This window comes from Epinephelus moara, chromosome 11, assembly GCF_006386435.1.
Source record: "Epinephelus moara isolate mb chromosome 11, YSFRI_EMoa_1.0, whole genome shotgun sequence".
Taxonomy (NCBI): domain Eukaryota; kingdom Metazoa; phylum Chordata; class Actinopteri; order Perciformes; family Serranidae; genus Epinephelus; species Epinephelus moara.
This window is the reverse complement of record NC_065516.1, coordinates 12340600-12354433: the sequence shown is the minus strand read 5'-3', so window position 1 is coordinate 12354433 and position 13834 is coordinate 12340600. Positions and strand designations below refer to the sequence as shown.

General features: G+C 42.9%; 1 protein-coding gene across 3 annotated transcripts in view; it reads left to right on the top strand.

The window, feature by feature from the left end:
* The window catches only part of LOC126397681 (rho GTPase-activating protein 21-like), a 108303-nt gene that overhangs the window by 92539 nt on the left and 1930 nt on the right, over positions 1-13834 (top strand). For all 3 annotated transcript variants that reach the window (XM_050056611.1, XM_050056609.1, XM_050056610.1), the window contains 17 exons: positions 1672-1818; positions 1924-2026; positions 2134-2170; positions 3337-3456; positions 3801-4100; positions 6175-6239; positions 6373-6521; positions 6670-6812; positions 7299-7457; positions 7878-7956; positions 8233-8306; positions 8554-8643; positions 8729-8854; positions 8953-8994; positions 9521-9626; positions 11606-11637; positions 13061-13637. In XM_050056611.1, the coding sequence (XP_049912568.1) occupies positions 1672-1818; positions 1924-2026; positions 2134-2170; positions 3337-3456; positions 3801-4100; positions 6175-6239; positions 6373-6521; positions 6670-6812; positions 7299-7457; positions 7878-7956; positions 8233-8306; positions 8554-8643; positions 8729-8854; positions 8953-8994; positions 9521-9626; positions 11606-11637; positions 13061-13637 (2349 nt within the window). The remainder of the gene's footprint in view (positions 1-1671; positions 1819-1923; positions 2027-2133; positions 2171-3336; positions 3457-3800; positions 4101-6174; positions 6240-6372; positions 6522-6669; positions 6813-7298; positions 7458-7877; positions 7957-8232; positions 8307-8553; positions 8644-8728; positions 8855-8952; positions 8995-9520; positions 9627-11605; positions 11638-13060; positions 13638-13834) is intronic.

The window sequence follows — 13834 nt, the reverse complement described above, 5'->3', positions numbered from 1 at the left end:
TTTGTGAAGCTACACATGAATTGTCACTGACTAATTAGCTCAGTGAGATAGAAGTTGATTCTTAGTCTCAGAGGTTGTGAGTTCAAGCCCCAGCTGATGCAAAAGGCAGGTTGTGTTGCTAAATTCCTAAATGTCTTCCAATTCTTCTCCTTGTTGCTCAGAATTGCCTAAAAATGCCCGGACCCGACCCATCGCTGCGCAGCAGCTATAATTTACTCTTATTCTTTCTTAATTGTAATGATTATTTTATAATAGAGGCAGTGTGGGGTTTCATAAATATGACGTGCTCTACTTAGCTCTAAAAAGAGTGCTAATGTTGGTAGTTCTTCATTAGGTTTCACCTGCCCTCCTGCATCACTACAATTACAGATATGATTCATGGTACAGGTCTCTTCATTTGTTTTTAGGGCTTGCCATCCTGCTGATATTGCATATCAGACGCTCTGACACAGTGGTGTGTCTGTGATGATGTAATGTTAGCTGACTATCCTGCATGTGTGTATTTAAAAGGAAAGGTGTGTACGTGCTTATCGGAACAGAAATGCGTATATGCTGTCTGACTGCGTCTCTGTCTGCATCACTTAGCTTTTAGCCCCATGCACCCTTATCACAGCGCTTTATGGCTGTCTGCTGAAATGTTTATTCAAGTAGAGATAGCAGAGGTGAATTAGACTTTGTCTTTAGATGATTTAATTTACAGGATGATGTTTCCTGTTGCAAAATGCAGCTGATTATATGCCAAAGTTATAGAAAGATATAGTTATAGAAAGATTGAACTTCTGTATTATAGAAGTTCAGCTTCAGGTGACCACACAGTGGATCTGGTATTTGTGACCACCACAAACTAATGTAGTTAGCCAGGTAATGATCTGTCAATGGCTTCAGAAGTAACGCTTGCTTGCTAATGTTGGTGGGAAGCTAGTAAGCGAATATGCTAACCCTTTCAGCTTATAAACATGCAGATAGACACACAGTTTAATCTTTTGCTTACACTTCTGCGCTTGTGTTTTTGGTTTCAAAATATTCTCAAAGAGATGCCCTTCAAACTCTTTAAATTGGATTGGATTAATTGGACAGTCACTGTTTGGGGGAGGAGTTTAACTAACAGTTCCAACCTGAAGTGCTCAGGGGCAAAATCACAAAAGGACCGTGGCTTTTGCAGCCGCTAAACCTGCACAAATAAGGCAAAAATAAACGGTGTAGTTCTCAAAGTAACCACAAAGGGTGAAATGTGCCCCTAACTGCGCTGCCACACAAATAGCGTCTCGGTTCTCCTGTGGTATTTGCACTTATGTCAATGAGGTACGAAATTGGCCCCTTTCTATGCAAATTAGCGTCATTGCCAAAAATAGACTAATTCACAAAGATCAACGCTAACTGTCACATGCAAGAGTGAAATTATTAGCGTCTTCGGAGAGTTGGTGGTAACTGAAACGCATTCATAACGAGTGTCACACCCAGACTCTGTCACATTAAAATTCCTTATTGGTATGTTTGCGCTGCAGTTACATCAGCACAATATCTTTTGTGAACTGGACCTTGAGACGGGGCAGATAGTGGTTGCAAGTGATGAGTAATTCATGGTGCTATCAGCGGTGGCAATCTATTCATTGTGAATTTGGCCATGTGATTTCTTGCTCTCTGACTAAATACGTTTGTCTTTGTCCTCAGATGAACCATCTAGTCCCAGTACTGATCAGGACAGCACACACATTCCTGCCTCAGCTGTTATATCTACAACGCCCATCATCACCACCATCCCACCCAGCCCCACCTCTCCGTCCCCTCTCATTCGACGCCAGTTGTCACATGACCAAGGTATGTTCATGTCAAAGCAGCAAAATTGGGCCTGTGACTTTCACTGAACTTGCCAGTTCAGGTTATGAGCTGTTACAAATAATTATTTTAACCCTCTCTTAATAGATTCTCTCCGTCTCACAATTATTGAGTCAGATTCTGGTTCTAAAACAGAGCGGTCCAAGTCATATGATGAAGGCCTGGATAACTACCGGGAAGAAAGCAGAGGGTAAGTTATACCCAAAACAGTGTATTTACTAGCTGCTAGTGGGTTTGATAGTAGCAAAAAAGTACCCCTTGTGTAAATTTATAAACAACCTCTTCTCTTCCATGTAGGAGGTCCTTAATACCTGGTCTGAAAAGTCTGCGGAAGGTGAGTTCAGTCATTTTTTATCAAGCATGAGTTGTCTAGTGCCAAATGAGCTCACCCGCTACGACGGGTTTATCAGCATTTCCTGTTTGAACGTTTATCAGCTCATTAGTTCACACCCTGAAGATAAAACTTCTCCAAGTGAAATGTGAATTTATAATGAAAAATAGGGACGGCTGTAAAAGCAGCATTAGGTAATCAAAGTCTATTTGTATCTGTATTTACGTCAGCTTGTATATATCCTTGAATTATTAACTGATGAACTTTCAAGTTGGCCAGTGCAACCATTGTCTTACACTGATGATCGCTGCACCATCCTAGATTTTAAAAATGAAAAGCTTTTGTCCACAAGCATCACTCTTTCTCTCCATATTTTAATTTCTTGAAAGGGAACCGATTGTGCTCATTTTCAGGTTCATACTTGTATTTTGGGTTTCTACACAAACATATTTACATGCTGTAATATTCAAAAAACTCTTTATTTTCCTCATTCCGTCTGTGCTGGAACACCTGTATTCACCCTCTGTCCTTGCAGGTCTTCCCCATCTCAGCGTCTTTGCACCATCATTGCAGTCATGGAATGATTGTAACAGAGAATAGTGGTGCTGTGTACAGTAAAAAGTCACAAATAAAGGCTCCTAAATCAAAATTATTACAAGTGGACATGCTCCAGCAGGAATATGATGCGAAATCAGCGAGAAATGAACATAATCGGTGACCAAGATTACATGTTTCCCTGATGTTAGCATGTGGCTACATGTAGCAGTGTACTTGCAGCCGGAAAATACCTGTGTACAGTAGTACTTTTTCCCGTTAAAAATCACCAATAGAAGCTTCTAAACACAACTGGACATGTACCTGCAGGAATATGATGTGAAATAAACAATATCGGCAACCAAGATTACATGTTTCCCTGCTGTTATAGCATGTCGCTACATGTAGTATTGTAGGCTACATAATCTATACACTTAGAGTAGCATACCTAGAGAAGATGACCATAAAGAAATCTGTCAAAAATTGAAGTCAGCTTGTCTCAAAATTAAAAAAAAACTTTGACCATGTTAAATATGAACATCCAACATGTATGACAGAACATAAGGATAAGCATAAAAGGTTTCCATTAACAAAAACACTTTTGGCTTAATGTTATGTTTTTTTATCCGTCACAGGGGGTGGACAGATCATCAGACGATTCAGGGTCCAGGAGGGATTCTACATCCGACGTCTTCTGCGACGCCACCAAGGAGGGTTTGCTGCATTTCAAGCAGCTCAGCACAGACAAGGGCAAGGTGTGGACCGTCTCTACTTACAAAGCCATCATATAACTCACACACTGACAGAGAAAGCACATCGTGACCTACTGAACAACTCGGTTTGTAAACAGAAGCAGGGCTGCCCTTGTTTCCAGAGTATAGCTTTGTCTGGCTGTGTTATGCTGTGCTGTACGTTTCACCTGTTGGACCAGTTTGAACTCACAGCTGCCTTTGACCTCTTTGTATGAGGTCTCACTGCCCCCAAGGCAGCGATTAGAGTTATGATGCCAACAATAGGAACATTTACAGAAAGCTTACAGTTTAATTCCCTCCATTTTGCTTTGTAAAACTCGTCTCCTTCTCATGACCTATTTCTGCAGCGCGTCGGAGGAGGTATGCGACCGTGGAAACAGATGTACGCCGTGTTGAGAGGCCACTACCTCTGCCTATATAAAGACAAAAAGGAGGGACAGGCTCATGCCAACTGCCAAGCAGTGGACGAGCCCCTGCCTATCAGCATCAAGGCCTGTCTGATTGACATCTCATACAGCGACACAAAGCGTAAAAACGTGCTGCGGCTGACCACGTCGGACTGCGAGTACCTGTTCCAGGCTGAGGACCGCGAGGACATGCTGGCCTGGATCAGAGTCATACAGGAGAGCAGCAACCTGGATGAGGAGGTAAGAATCAGTGGTTCTTGCATGATGCATGCTCCATTAATTCCTAAGTGGCACCTGCAAGTGATATAAGAGTACAAGTACGTACAAACTTAATTCAGTGTATGAGTCTCCACAGGGGAAAATAATTGCAATGCCTCAATCTGAATGACTTTGATAATTAAGGTAATTTGAATATGGTGAAAACAGCTAAAATAAACTTGTTCACCACAGCATCAGTATTGTTACGGCTTAACAATTTACTGAGCGATACAGCAGCATCTTTTTCTTTCTGTATTTCATGATTTTTCTGGCATTTACACCTCAGTAGTTCACACTAGGACAGCTGCCTTGGAGTCTCCATGTACTGCGCTGTCCAGGTGTACATCCTCTGTTACAACACACCTAACAGTGTGACATCACCTACTGAATACATGTCCTATTGCCCTACAATGACTGTCACATCCTCTTCGCCTCCTCCCAAGTCATCATGACCTACTTTTTTTAAGCACCAGTCCTTCTTTGTGTCTGTAACTGCCACAGAACAGTCAGTGGCCGCTGTAATATTCTCTATTGTTTGGAGTCCTGATATAGCACGACTGATGTTGCTAAATTTCATCAATTTCATCGGCTGATATCCGAAAGGGGGACCTGAAGTTCCGCAGTGTGAAATCCTTTTTTTGTGAATGAAACTTGCCCACAAACTGAGTGGAACAGGAAGACTTTAATAGCAATTTTTGATCAATCAACCTCTCAAATATGAATATTATTTTCTTTGTCAAACGGCCAAAATACATGGGCTACGAACGCGGCACGACACGCCTGCCGCAGCATGCCCACAGCACAGAAGTCATGCTTGCCCAGGTGGGCACTGCACTGTTTAATGCTGTCTGGCTGGTCTATTGTTTTTTTCTCTGTGCATGGCTCTTCGGCCCTATAAAAGGTAAAAAAGTACAATAGTACAAAAGTACGGTCTGTTAAAAAACATTTGAAATACTCCATGGGGTGCCCTGGGCAGCTCACCTGGTATGACCTGAGCCCCCCCTCTCCCCTCTTTTCTGTCCTTCAGCTGTCTATTGAAACAAAGGCAAAAAATGTCCCCCCAAAATATAAAAAATAAAAATAAAATACATACTTTCCTGTACCAGATGCAGCAGAGCAACCTTGTGGGTGTTTTTACATTCGCATTAACATAAATCAATTCAATCAATGCATCCTGTTGTTAAAACTGAAGTATTCCAGTAACAGTTAATAAAGTCAGTACACTTCCAAAACCAGCATAACAAGCTGCATTATCACCTGGCAAAAATAAATACGCACAGAGTGAAGCTGGCAGCAACCACAAGCCACAAAGACGGCATCTGTGTAGCAGGTAAAAACCCCGCTCGGCCCCGCCTATGTGACGCGTCACGCCCTTGCATATCTTTGTGGTTTGGAAAAATAATAATAAATAAGTCAACTTGGGCTTTTGTGAAATTGTGTTCAGCATTTTTCCACTGTTTCTCGACGTTTTATAGACCTAACGTAATTGGCAGATTCGTCAGTAATAAAAATAATTGTTAGTTGCAGCCCGAAGAATGATTAAATCTCACAAACACACACATCCTCATGAACAGGTGGCACACCTCAGGTTAAAACAAGCGATTTATATGAGTAAACCTCATCGGAAAAAGGAGATTTAGGATGAGGAAATGTTCTTGTATGAGGCCCTTTGTTTTAATGTGATACATTGCATAGCCTTTCCTGTTGACATTCACAATATCACAAATGTAATATCATATAGCATATAATGAGAGGATACAGTGTATATTTCTTGCTATATGCCCCACTGTGTCTTAAAATAGGCACATCTCCCCCAGTTAGAAATTTAAGCCGCTCCTTCCCCCTCTTTTTACAACCTAACCACGCTATCCATACTATGACGTCCAATAGTCTTACCTGTGTCACCTGATAGCAGCAGGAGACCCGTTATGGCCTGTTAGGGGTGTGGGGGTGTGAAGGGAACTGTTGCACCTGATGCCTTAACTATCACCTATTGTGTCCTCTGCTCTGCTCCCCTTTCCTTCCTTCCTTCCTTCCTTTTTCTTTCTTTTTTTAGAACGCGGCCTTCACGAGCCATGACCTCATCAGCAGGAAGATCAAGGAGTACAACACCTTGATGAGGTAAGTGGGGAGGGGAGGGGAGGAGGGGAGAGTAGGTGGGGAGAGGAAGGAGGTCCTCACACTTTAGGAGAACTTGACACAGTGCTGGATAAGTTACTGACAGGGAAGTTGAATTTGTGATTTATGTTCCCAGTCCGACAGGCAGCAAGACGGAGCCATCACCCAAACCTTCACGCCAGTCACTGAGCATCAGACAGACGCTGCTGGGAGGTAAAGGAGAGACCAAAGCAACAAGTCCACTCACACCCAAACCTGAGCAGGAGAAGAAGAACATGCACAAAGGTAGGAAAAGAAACAATTTCCATTTAATGTAAGTTTGTTTATTCTTAGCATTTTATGTCTTTTGCAAGAAAAGAAATTACATTCTAAACGTAAAAAAATAAAATAAAACGTCATTCTCACTGTACTCTATGTTGCACTGTGTTTGCAGATGACACCAGCCCTCCCAAGGATAAAGGGACATGGAGAAAAGGCATCCCGGGGCTGATGAGGAAACCTTTCGAGAAGAAGCCGTCTCCTGGAGTCACGTTTGGAGTGAGGCTGGACGACTGTCCTCCTGCACAGACCAACAAGGTTTGTACTGATTTTATTTGTAGTAAAACATAAAAACACTTTGTGGAGAAAATTTAATAATTTTGGTCATGGAAAACCTGGAACAGTCATGGAAATCCCAGTCACATTGTCCTGGCCTGGAGAAGTCATGGAATTTTGTTGTGTGTTTTAAAATTGTTACAGTAATCTTAAATGATAACCTCCCACGTAATGTAACATAACATTTTATTTACCATTACGTATGTTTCTTCATTTTCTTCCCATGTCCATGTATGCCCGCTAGCTGAAATTATGTTTGAATAGAGTTTGAGTCTGATGTGTTAGAAAATACTGGGCAAGTGGGGGTATGGGTCCTTGAAAAGTCATTGAAAAAGTTTTTAAATTTCTTTCTTATATGTTACTGTAATGCATTTCTTTAATAAGTTCATCTGTTTCTGATCTTGAACAGACCGTAATAGCATCCCTGCACGTCCAATGAGCTAATCGTTATCTGCATTTGTCCTCTAGTTTGTGCCTCTGATCGTGGAGGTGTGCTGTAAGCTGGTGGAGGAGAGGGGGTTGGAGTACACAGGCATCTACAGAGTCCCAGGAAACAACGCAGCCATCTCCAACATGCAGGAGGAGCTCAATAACAAGGGCATGAACGATATCGATATCCAGGACGATGTGAGTGGCACTTTATCGATCGGTGTTGCTTTAATTAAACTCACCTTGGAGTTTCACGTTCCACTGTGCTGTCCTTAATGTGTTTGGATAGATGCAAGGCTGAGATATTTTTAAGGCTGCAGTTTTATGTAGATGTTTGCACACAGAACAGATCTCCACACCGAATACCTGCCAGTGATGTGTCATTTCGCAGCCTTTAAAACTATTTTTTTGGGCATCCAAAGCAACAGACAGGAAAAGCCAACATTAAATCCTACATTTCTGGATTGTCAAGATCACAACCTGCTAATGGTGGTGCAGTAGTCAAAGCTACAGCACCGTGATAGTGGATGTGACACATTTATGTGACCTTTAAATCATCCTGCATGTTGAATAAACATGTCTTGCATCATTATCATACCATATTATCATGTTTTACAGAAATGGAGGGACCTCAATGTGATCAGCAGTTTACTCAAGTCCTTCTTCCGAAAACTTCCAGAGCCGTTGTTCACCAATGGTAAGTTGCTTTTTTCTCAGGCTTTGCATGCCATCTAGTGGCCAAAATAGAGAAATACAAGTCAGTAAAATGTTGACTGTTGGGGCTTCTCAAAGTCAAAGATGCTTCCTCAGTTTGACAGGTCCTTCTTAGATGGGTCCTACAGAGGCAAGACTCCTTCGTAGCATTCAGGGAACACATAATTGAATTTTTTTTAGGATTTTATGATCCTTCCTTGACTTTGAGTAGCACCTCAAATTTCCAGTCCTTAACCAGATTTTTTATTTCTGCCTACAGAAAAGTACGCAGATTTTATAGACGCCAACAGAACAGAGGACCCAGTGGAGCGACTCAAAGTGCTCAAGAGGCTGGTGAGTTTCTTTGACAATTAATTACCTTTTCCTTTTGTGTTCTATAAATTCCCATTTTTCTTGTATATTATCTTTATTACTTAAATTGTTTTTTTTTCTTTCTTTTTTTTAACATGTTCACACCATGCTAATGAAATCTGTATGAAATGCAATAAAAAATATTTAGAAAAAAATCCAATGAGAATTCAGTTTTGTGTTTCTTTGTGTCTCCACCTAACATCTCTGTTTCGCCTCCATCTACTCACAGCTTCATGAGTTGCCAGATCATCATTACGAGACCCTCAAGTTCCTCTCGGCTCATCTCAAAACTGTGGCAGAAAACTCAGAGAAGAATAAGGTGTGTAACTTCGAGAACTCTTCATGAACTTTTAAGTTTTGATCATAGAAATTACAAATTAAAACTCGGTCACTCGTTTGTTAAGATGGAACCAAGGAACCTGGCCATCGTGTTCGGTCCCACTCTGGTGCGCACCACAGAGGACAACATGACCCACATGGTGACACACATGCCAGATCAGTACAGGATAGTGGAGGCCCTCATTCAAAATGTGAGCATCAGAGCTTTAACTTCTATTAAAGATAGTAAACCAATTTTTTCACATGTTAAACACAAAAACTAAACTTTAAATATTTTTCTTTCCTCTAGTACGACTGGTTTTTCACTGAAGATGGAAACGAAGATCCAGTGGTGGGTACAGGCATCACTGCCATTCAATTATTTCCTCCCGGCTCTGTCCTCGCAATTAATTCAGACATAAAAAATCAACCAAAAAACAGTGTTTAAGGCCAATCTAGAGGTGGTCCGCAATCTCCAGCACTACAGTGAACTGACCATCTTGTTTAAAAGACTTTGACTTTGTGTATATTTTGGATTTGCACCTTATTTGCATTTAATTGTTAATGTTATCTAAGACTTTTATATTTGTAGTCTGCCCACTTTGTATTGCAGCTGCTGCACAGCAATTTCCCTCGGGATCAATCAAGTTTTATCTTATCTCATGTACTGCAGCCGTTCAGTTCTTTCTGTTGCTGAAATACAAAGAAAACTTTTATTGGTTTAATATTCAGGCGATGTTAGACACATTTCACAATGGAGGATTAGTAGAACAGCTTGTTGAAAAACTTGTACTGTGTTTTTGGCCTTTAGTGCTGCACATTTCTCTAAAATGTCCTCATGAATCTGCTCCTAACTGAGCTACATCTGCTCCTTTCAGACTGTGTCACACGAGGAGAGCGCGGTGGAGTCTCAGCCCGTCCCCAACATCGACCACCTGCTCACCAATATCGGCCGTACGGGCACATCGCAGGGTGAAGTATCAGGTAACACGCTGCCTTTGGCAGACCAACTCTTTGGTGGGTTAACCTTTCTCTACCCTTTCTCTGCTGAGCGCTGTGGTCAAAGAGGGACCGGTGTGTAATCTAGTAACTGTTGATGATAACGCTGCTTCTTCCCGAGGCTGTCTTTGGCTGTTGCCACTAGATAGAAATGTCTATGGCTAACCATGAGTCCAAATGCCTGTGTGGGTTTCAGTAGGCAATTTATTTGCATGACTGAAGTTGAAAGGATGCAATAAATTGTCTCGCTTCTTCATTTGCTGTAAGAGATTTATCCCCCCTCTTAGGTATTTATTCGTCCTTTAAAGGGTGACTTTGGTGTTTTTCAACTCAGATCCTATTTTCCCATGTTTTTGTGTCTAATAAACAGTTTCAAAAATTGCTGTTTCCACTTGTCACTTAGACACAAAAACATGGGAAAATAAGGTCCAGGTTGAAAAATACTTAAGTTACCTTTTTAATACTTAGACGTCCTTTTTCGTTTTTGATCACCCCTCTGCCCCTTACTACCTCGTTATAATCAAACTCCACACCTGGGCTGTGTTGCCTCCCTCCCTTTATCCTCCCTACTGTTGCACTAATAAGGCATGTTCTTTCCCACATCAGAAATAGATGTTTTTACAGTGAAAGGCGACCTCTGATTCCTCTGTCTCTAGTGAGGCTCTGTCGGGTGTCCTAAAGGCTTTCCCAGCATTCACACATACTGATCTTGACACAGGCCAAGTGGGAGGCGTCTATCACACCATGATGACACTGATGGACTCTATAATGTCCGTGATGGACAGCTGGAACTGTAGGAAGAAGGAGGATTGTTGCCCCCAGTGTAGCTGCCTAGTCTGCAGGAACCCGCAGTTGTTTTAAGTGCCAGAAAATGCCAAAGAGAGAAAAAACACAAAAGAATTCAGGAAAGAAACCGTGATGAAAAAAGGGGAAGCGAAGCGGCTACACGGTACTGTGCAGTGTCCGGGTTTTCTATCAGAGTATACCTAACACAGGCCGGTGCTACTGTCTGAAAGGCTCTCCGCTGTCTCTCCTCACTGTCTCGCAAGCTTGCCAACAGGAGAGATAGCATGGTATGGTTTCTACGTCACCAGTCAGTGTGCACTTGCATATTGTGCCATCATCTGTATTGCAAGGGGTGTATAGGGGGGCTTGGCTATGTCACCCAAACAAACAAATTTTAAGCTAGATGGATGATATGAGTAGATGTGATTACAGAGCAGGTGAGGACTGATTATAGGTTTTCCTTGCTGACACTCTCTTTCTCATGTAGTGTCCTCTCTTCTCATATAGCTAGCCCCTCTGTGACCCCCCTGTCACTTGTGTCATTATTTTGGTTTCTTCCATAGCCGTCTCTGTCATCACCGTGTAACTTGTGTCACTGTCACCTCACATTGCTTCGTCAGTTCAGCTTAAGAGCATCACCATTGATATCGTCTGTAAATACCACAATATCTTTTTGGTTTTAGCCGGCACTAAATGTCCAGTCACATTAAATAAGGTTCATGTCTGCATCCCTGGATATCCCTCACCATCCTGTGTTGCATGGAGCATCATCCGCCTCGCTGTTCAGCTGCTGTTAAATGTACTCGTTGTGTTCGTCGCTGAAGTTGCACTCAGTATCACTCTGAAACTTGAGGAAAGATTAGAACGATCTTTACCTGACGTGGACGCGATGTTCTGGTGTGTTGGGGAAGAACGTCACATGCCATGTAGATGTGGACCTGAGTGTAACGTAGAGCTCATCTGTCCCTGTGTGAAGCATGGCCCGTTGTCTGCTCGTGTGTTTGCTCACTTGTCTTGTCAGTTCTGTATTTTTACTCCATGTGATCCTTCTCATCAACATTGTTCTCTTCTCCTTTTTTTCTCCCTGATTCATTTTCCCATGTTGCACCTCATACATGTGTTGATCTGTGCTGTAAAATCATCTAACGTGTCTCTCTCTTCTTTCTCTTTACCCACAGATTCACCGACTAGTGACTCAGCTAAATCAAAGGTGAGTGTGCGTGCGCCCAGTGTTCACCCTCTCAGGCCACTGGTAGTGTAGGATGACAGGAGGTAGGTGCCGAGCAGGAAAGATCGCCTCCACCTCCAGTCAAGATCAGCGCCAAATAAATGTTTCAAAGTCTGCTTTAAATACTTGTTTCCCCCAAATCAGAAAAAAACACCTCTTGTGGTATGTCTTGTTGCAAATGGTTTCACTGCCCAGCTTGGATAGATATCCCATTTTTCTGTATCCACCCTGATAGAGAGGGATAAAAATTAATTTGTGCTGCACACAAGTAATAGAAGAAATGCATTTAAGAAAGTCAGCAGCAACATCTCTCACTGTCTGAAACAGTAGACCAAAATTGTCCTCATCCTTACTGAAATTTTGCATGAAATGAACATGATATTGTAAATGTTTTTTCATTTTTAAGTCATGACAGGGATGCAGATATTTGCAGCAAGCTGATGCTTTGTCTGTGTTTTTCTATTTATATCATAGTGCTGTAGTTCACTAGGCATTCATCATACAATGTAACATGCCTAAAATGTGATATTGTACAGTTCACAACAGATTTCAGCTAAGATTTTATTAAAACTCATCTGGCAGTGTGGCGTGCAATGAGCTCTCAAGACTGTTGGAAATAGTCCCAATAAAAGCTGTTGACAGAAACCAGGGTGTTGTTTCTTAGGAAAAATGTTTCTGTTGAATTTTTGAAATGTAATATCTCAAAGGTGTGAGCACCACAAATCATACTTAGTTCAAATCCTTAGTATCAGGGTGGAGGCAGACATGGGTATCTCCAAACTCAGATGAATAAAACCAAAACTATCTGCAGTGGTAGATACCACAAGAGCTGCGAGAGAAAGTATGTTCTTTTTTATTTGGGTGAACCGACCGTTTAGGTTCATGAGTAGTCTGTCAGGTCTAACCAGACAAAGCCGACTGTACATCCAGTGAGCCACAGCCTCTTTTTCTGCATCATGACACATCAAACTAGAGGCTGAGAAGTTCAGGATTATGCAGTTCCTCGCTATGAGAAAGAAAAGTAATACTTGAGATTGTGTCATCAGCAGAAGCAGGTCCCTTTCATCACTGCGCTGTTGTTATGTGGCTGCTTTCCTCCATCTTATAAGCCAGTCATGTCAGAGCTCAGGCTCATGCAGGGATGCTTCAGTTCATGCTGTGCTGCTGCTTCTCCTGCTTCTGCTTTAAGGCTGGCATGACAATAAAACTGTGCTCCCTGTTTGTGACGCCTGTTAATGTTCCTCTCTCTGTCCACTTCTTCTGGTTTGTGGTGCTTCATGGGAGCAGGTGAAGTACAGGTTTAAGTGTCCAGGCAGTGGTGAAGGGTTTTTGTTCTCTTGTTCCGTTTTGTTCATCAGCATCAGAAATACTCATTGTCCTCCTCCCTGTCTCTCCCTCTCTGCAGGGTTCCTGGGGCTCAGGGAAGGACCAGTGCAGCCGAGAGCTCCTGGTCTCCTCCATCTTTGCTGCAGCCAGTCGCAAAAGAAAGAAGTCAAAGGAGAAGCCGCAGCCTAGCAGCTCAGATGACGATCTGGATGCTGTGTTCCCCAAGAAGGAAATCCCCAGCCAGAAGCCGAACCACCACGGCCTCCAGACTGAGGTGCAGAGAGAGACTCGCCCCAGCCCCAATGCAAAACCCAACGCAAAGCAACCAGTGCGAGCAGAGGAGAGGAAAGAGAACGGGAGAAATGTGGAGCTCACACCTAAAGTCAAGAGAGAGCATAGAAACTCCTTATTCCTGAAGGACAAGACTCCACCCAGACACCCCTCGCCTGTCCCCTCCCCATCCCCAAATATCCCTGGCTACCAAACTGCTCCTCAGGCGAAGTCCTCCCTGTCGGATCCCCCGTCCCAGCTGGATGAAAACACCTCAGACCTTGGGACCATGAGCTCTGGAGCATCTGTGTCCCGATCAAGACCGAAGAAGTGGACTGGAGCAGCCCCTGATCTTCCTGCAGGAGTGATTGTCGGACTGGCAGCAGGTCCAGGGGCGTCTGCCGGTGCAGAAGTGAGCTCCATCACTTCTGACTACTCCACCACTTCTTCCATCACCTTCTTGACCGGAGCGGAGTCCAGCGCACTCCACTTCTGACTACTCCACCACTTCTTCCATCACCTTCTTGACCGGAGCGGAGTCCAGCGNGGACCGGAGCAGCCCCTGATCTTCCTGCAGGAGTGA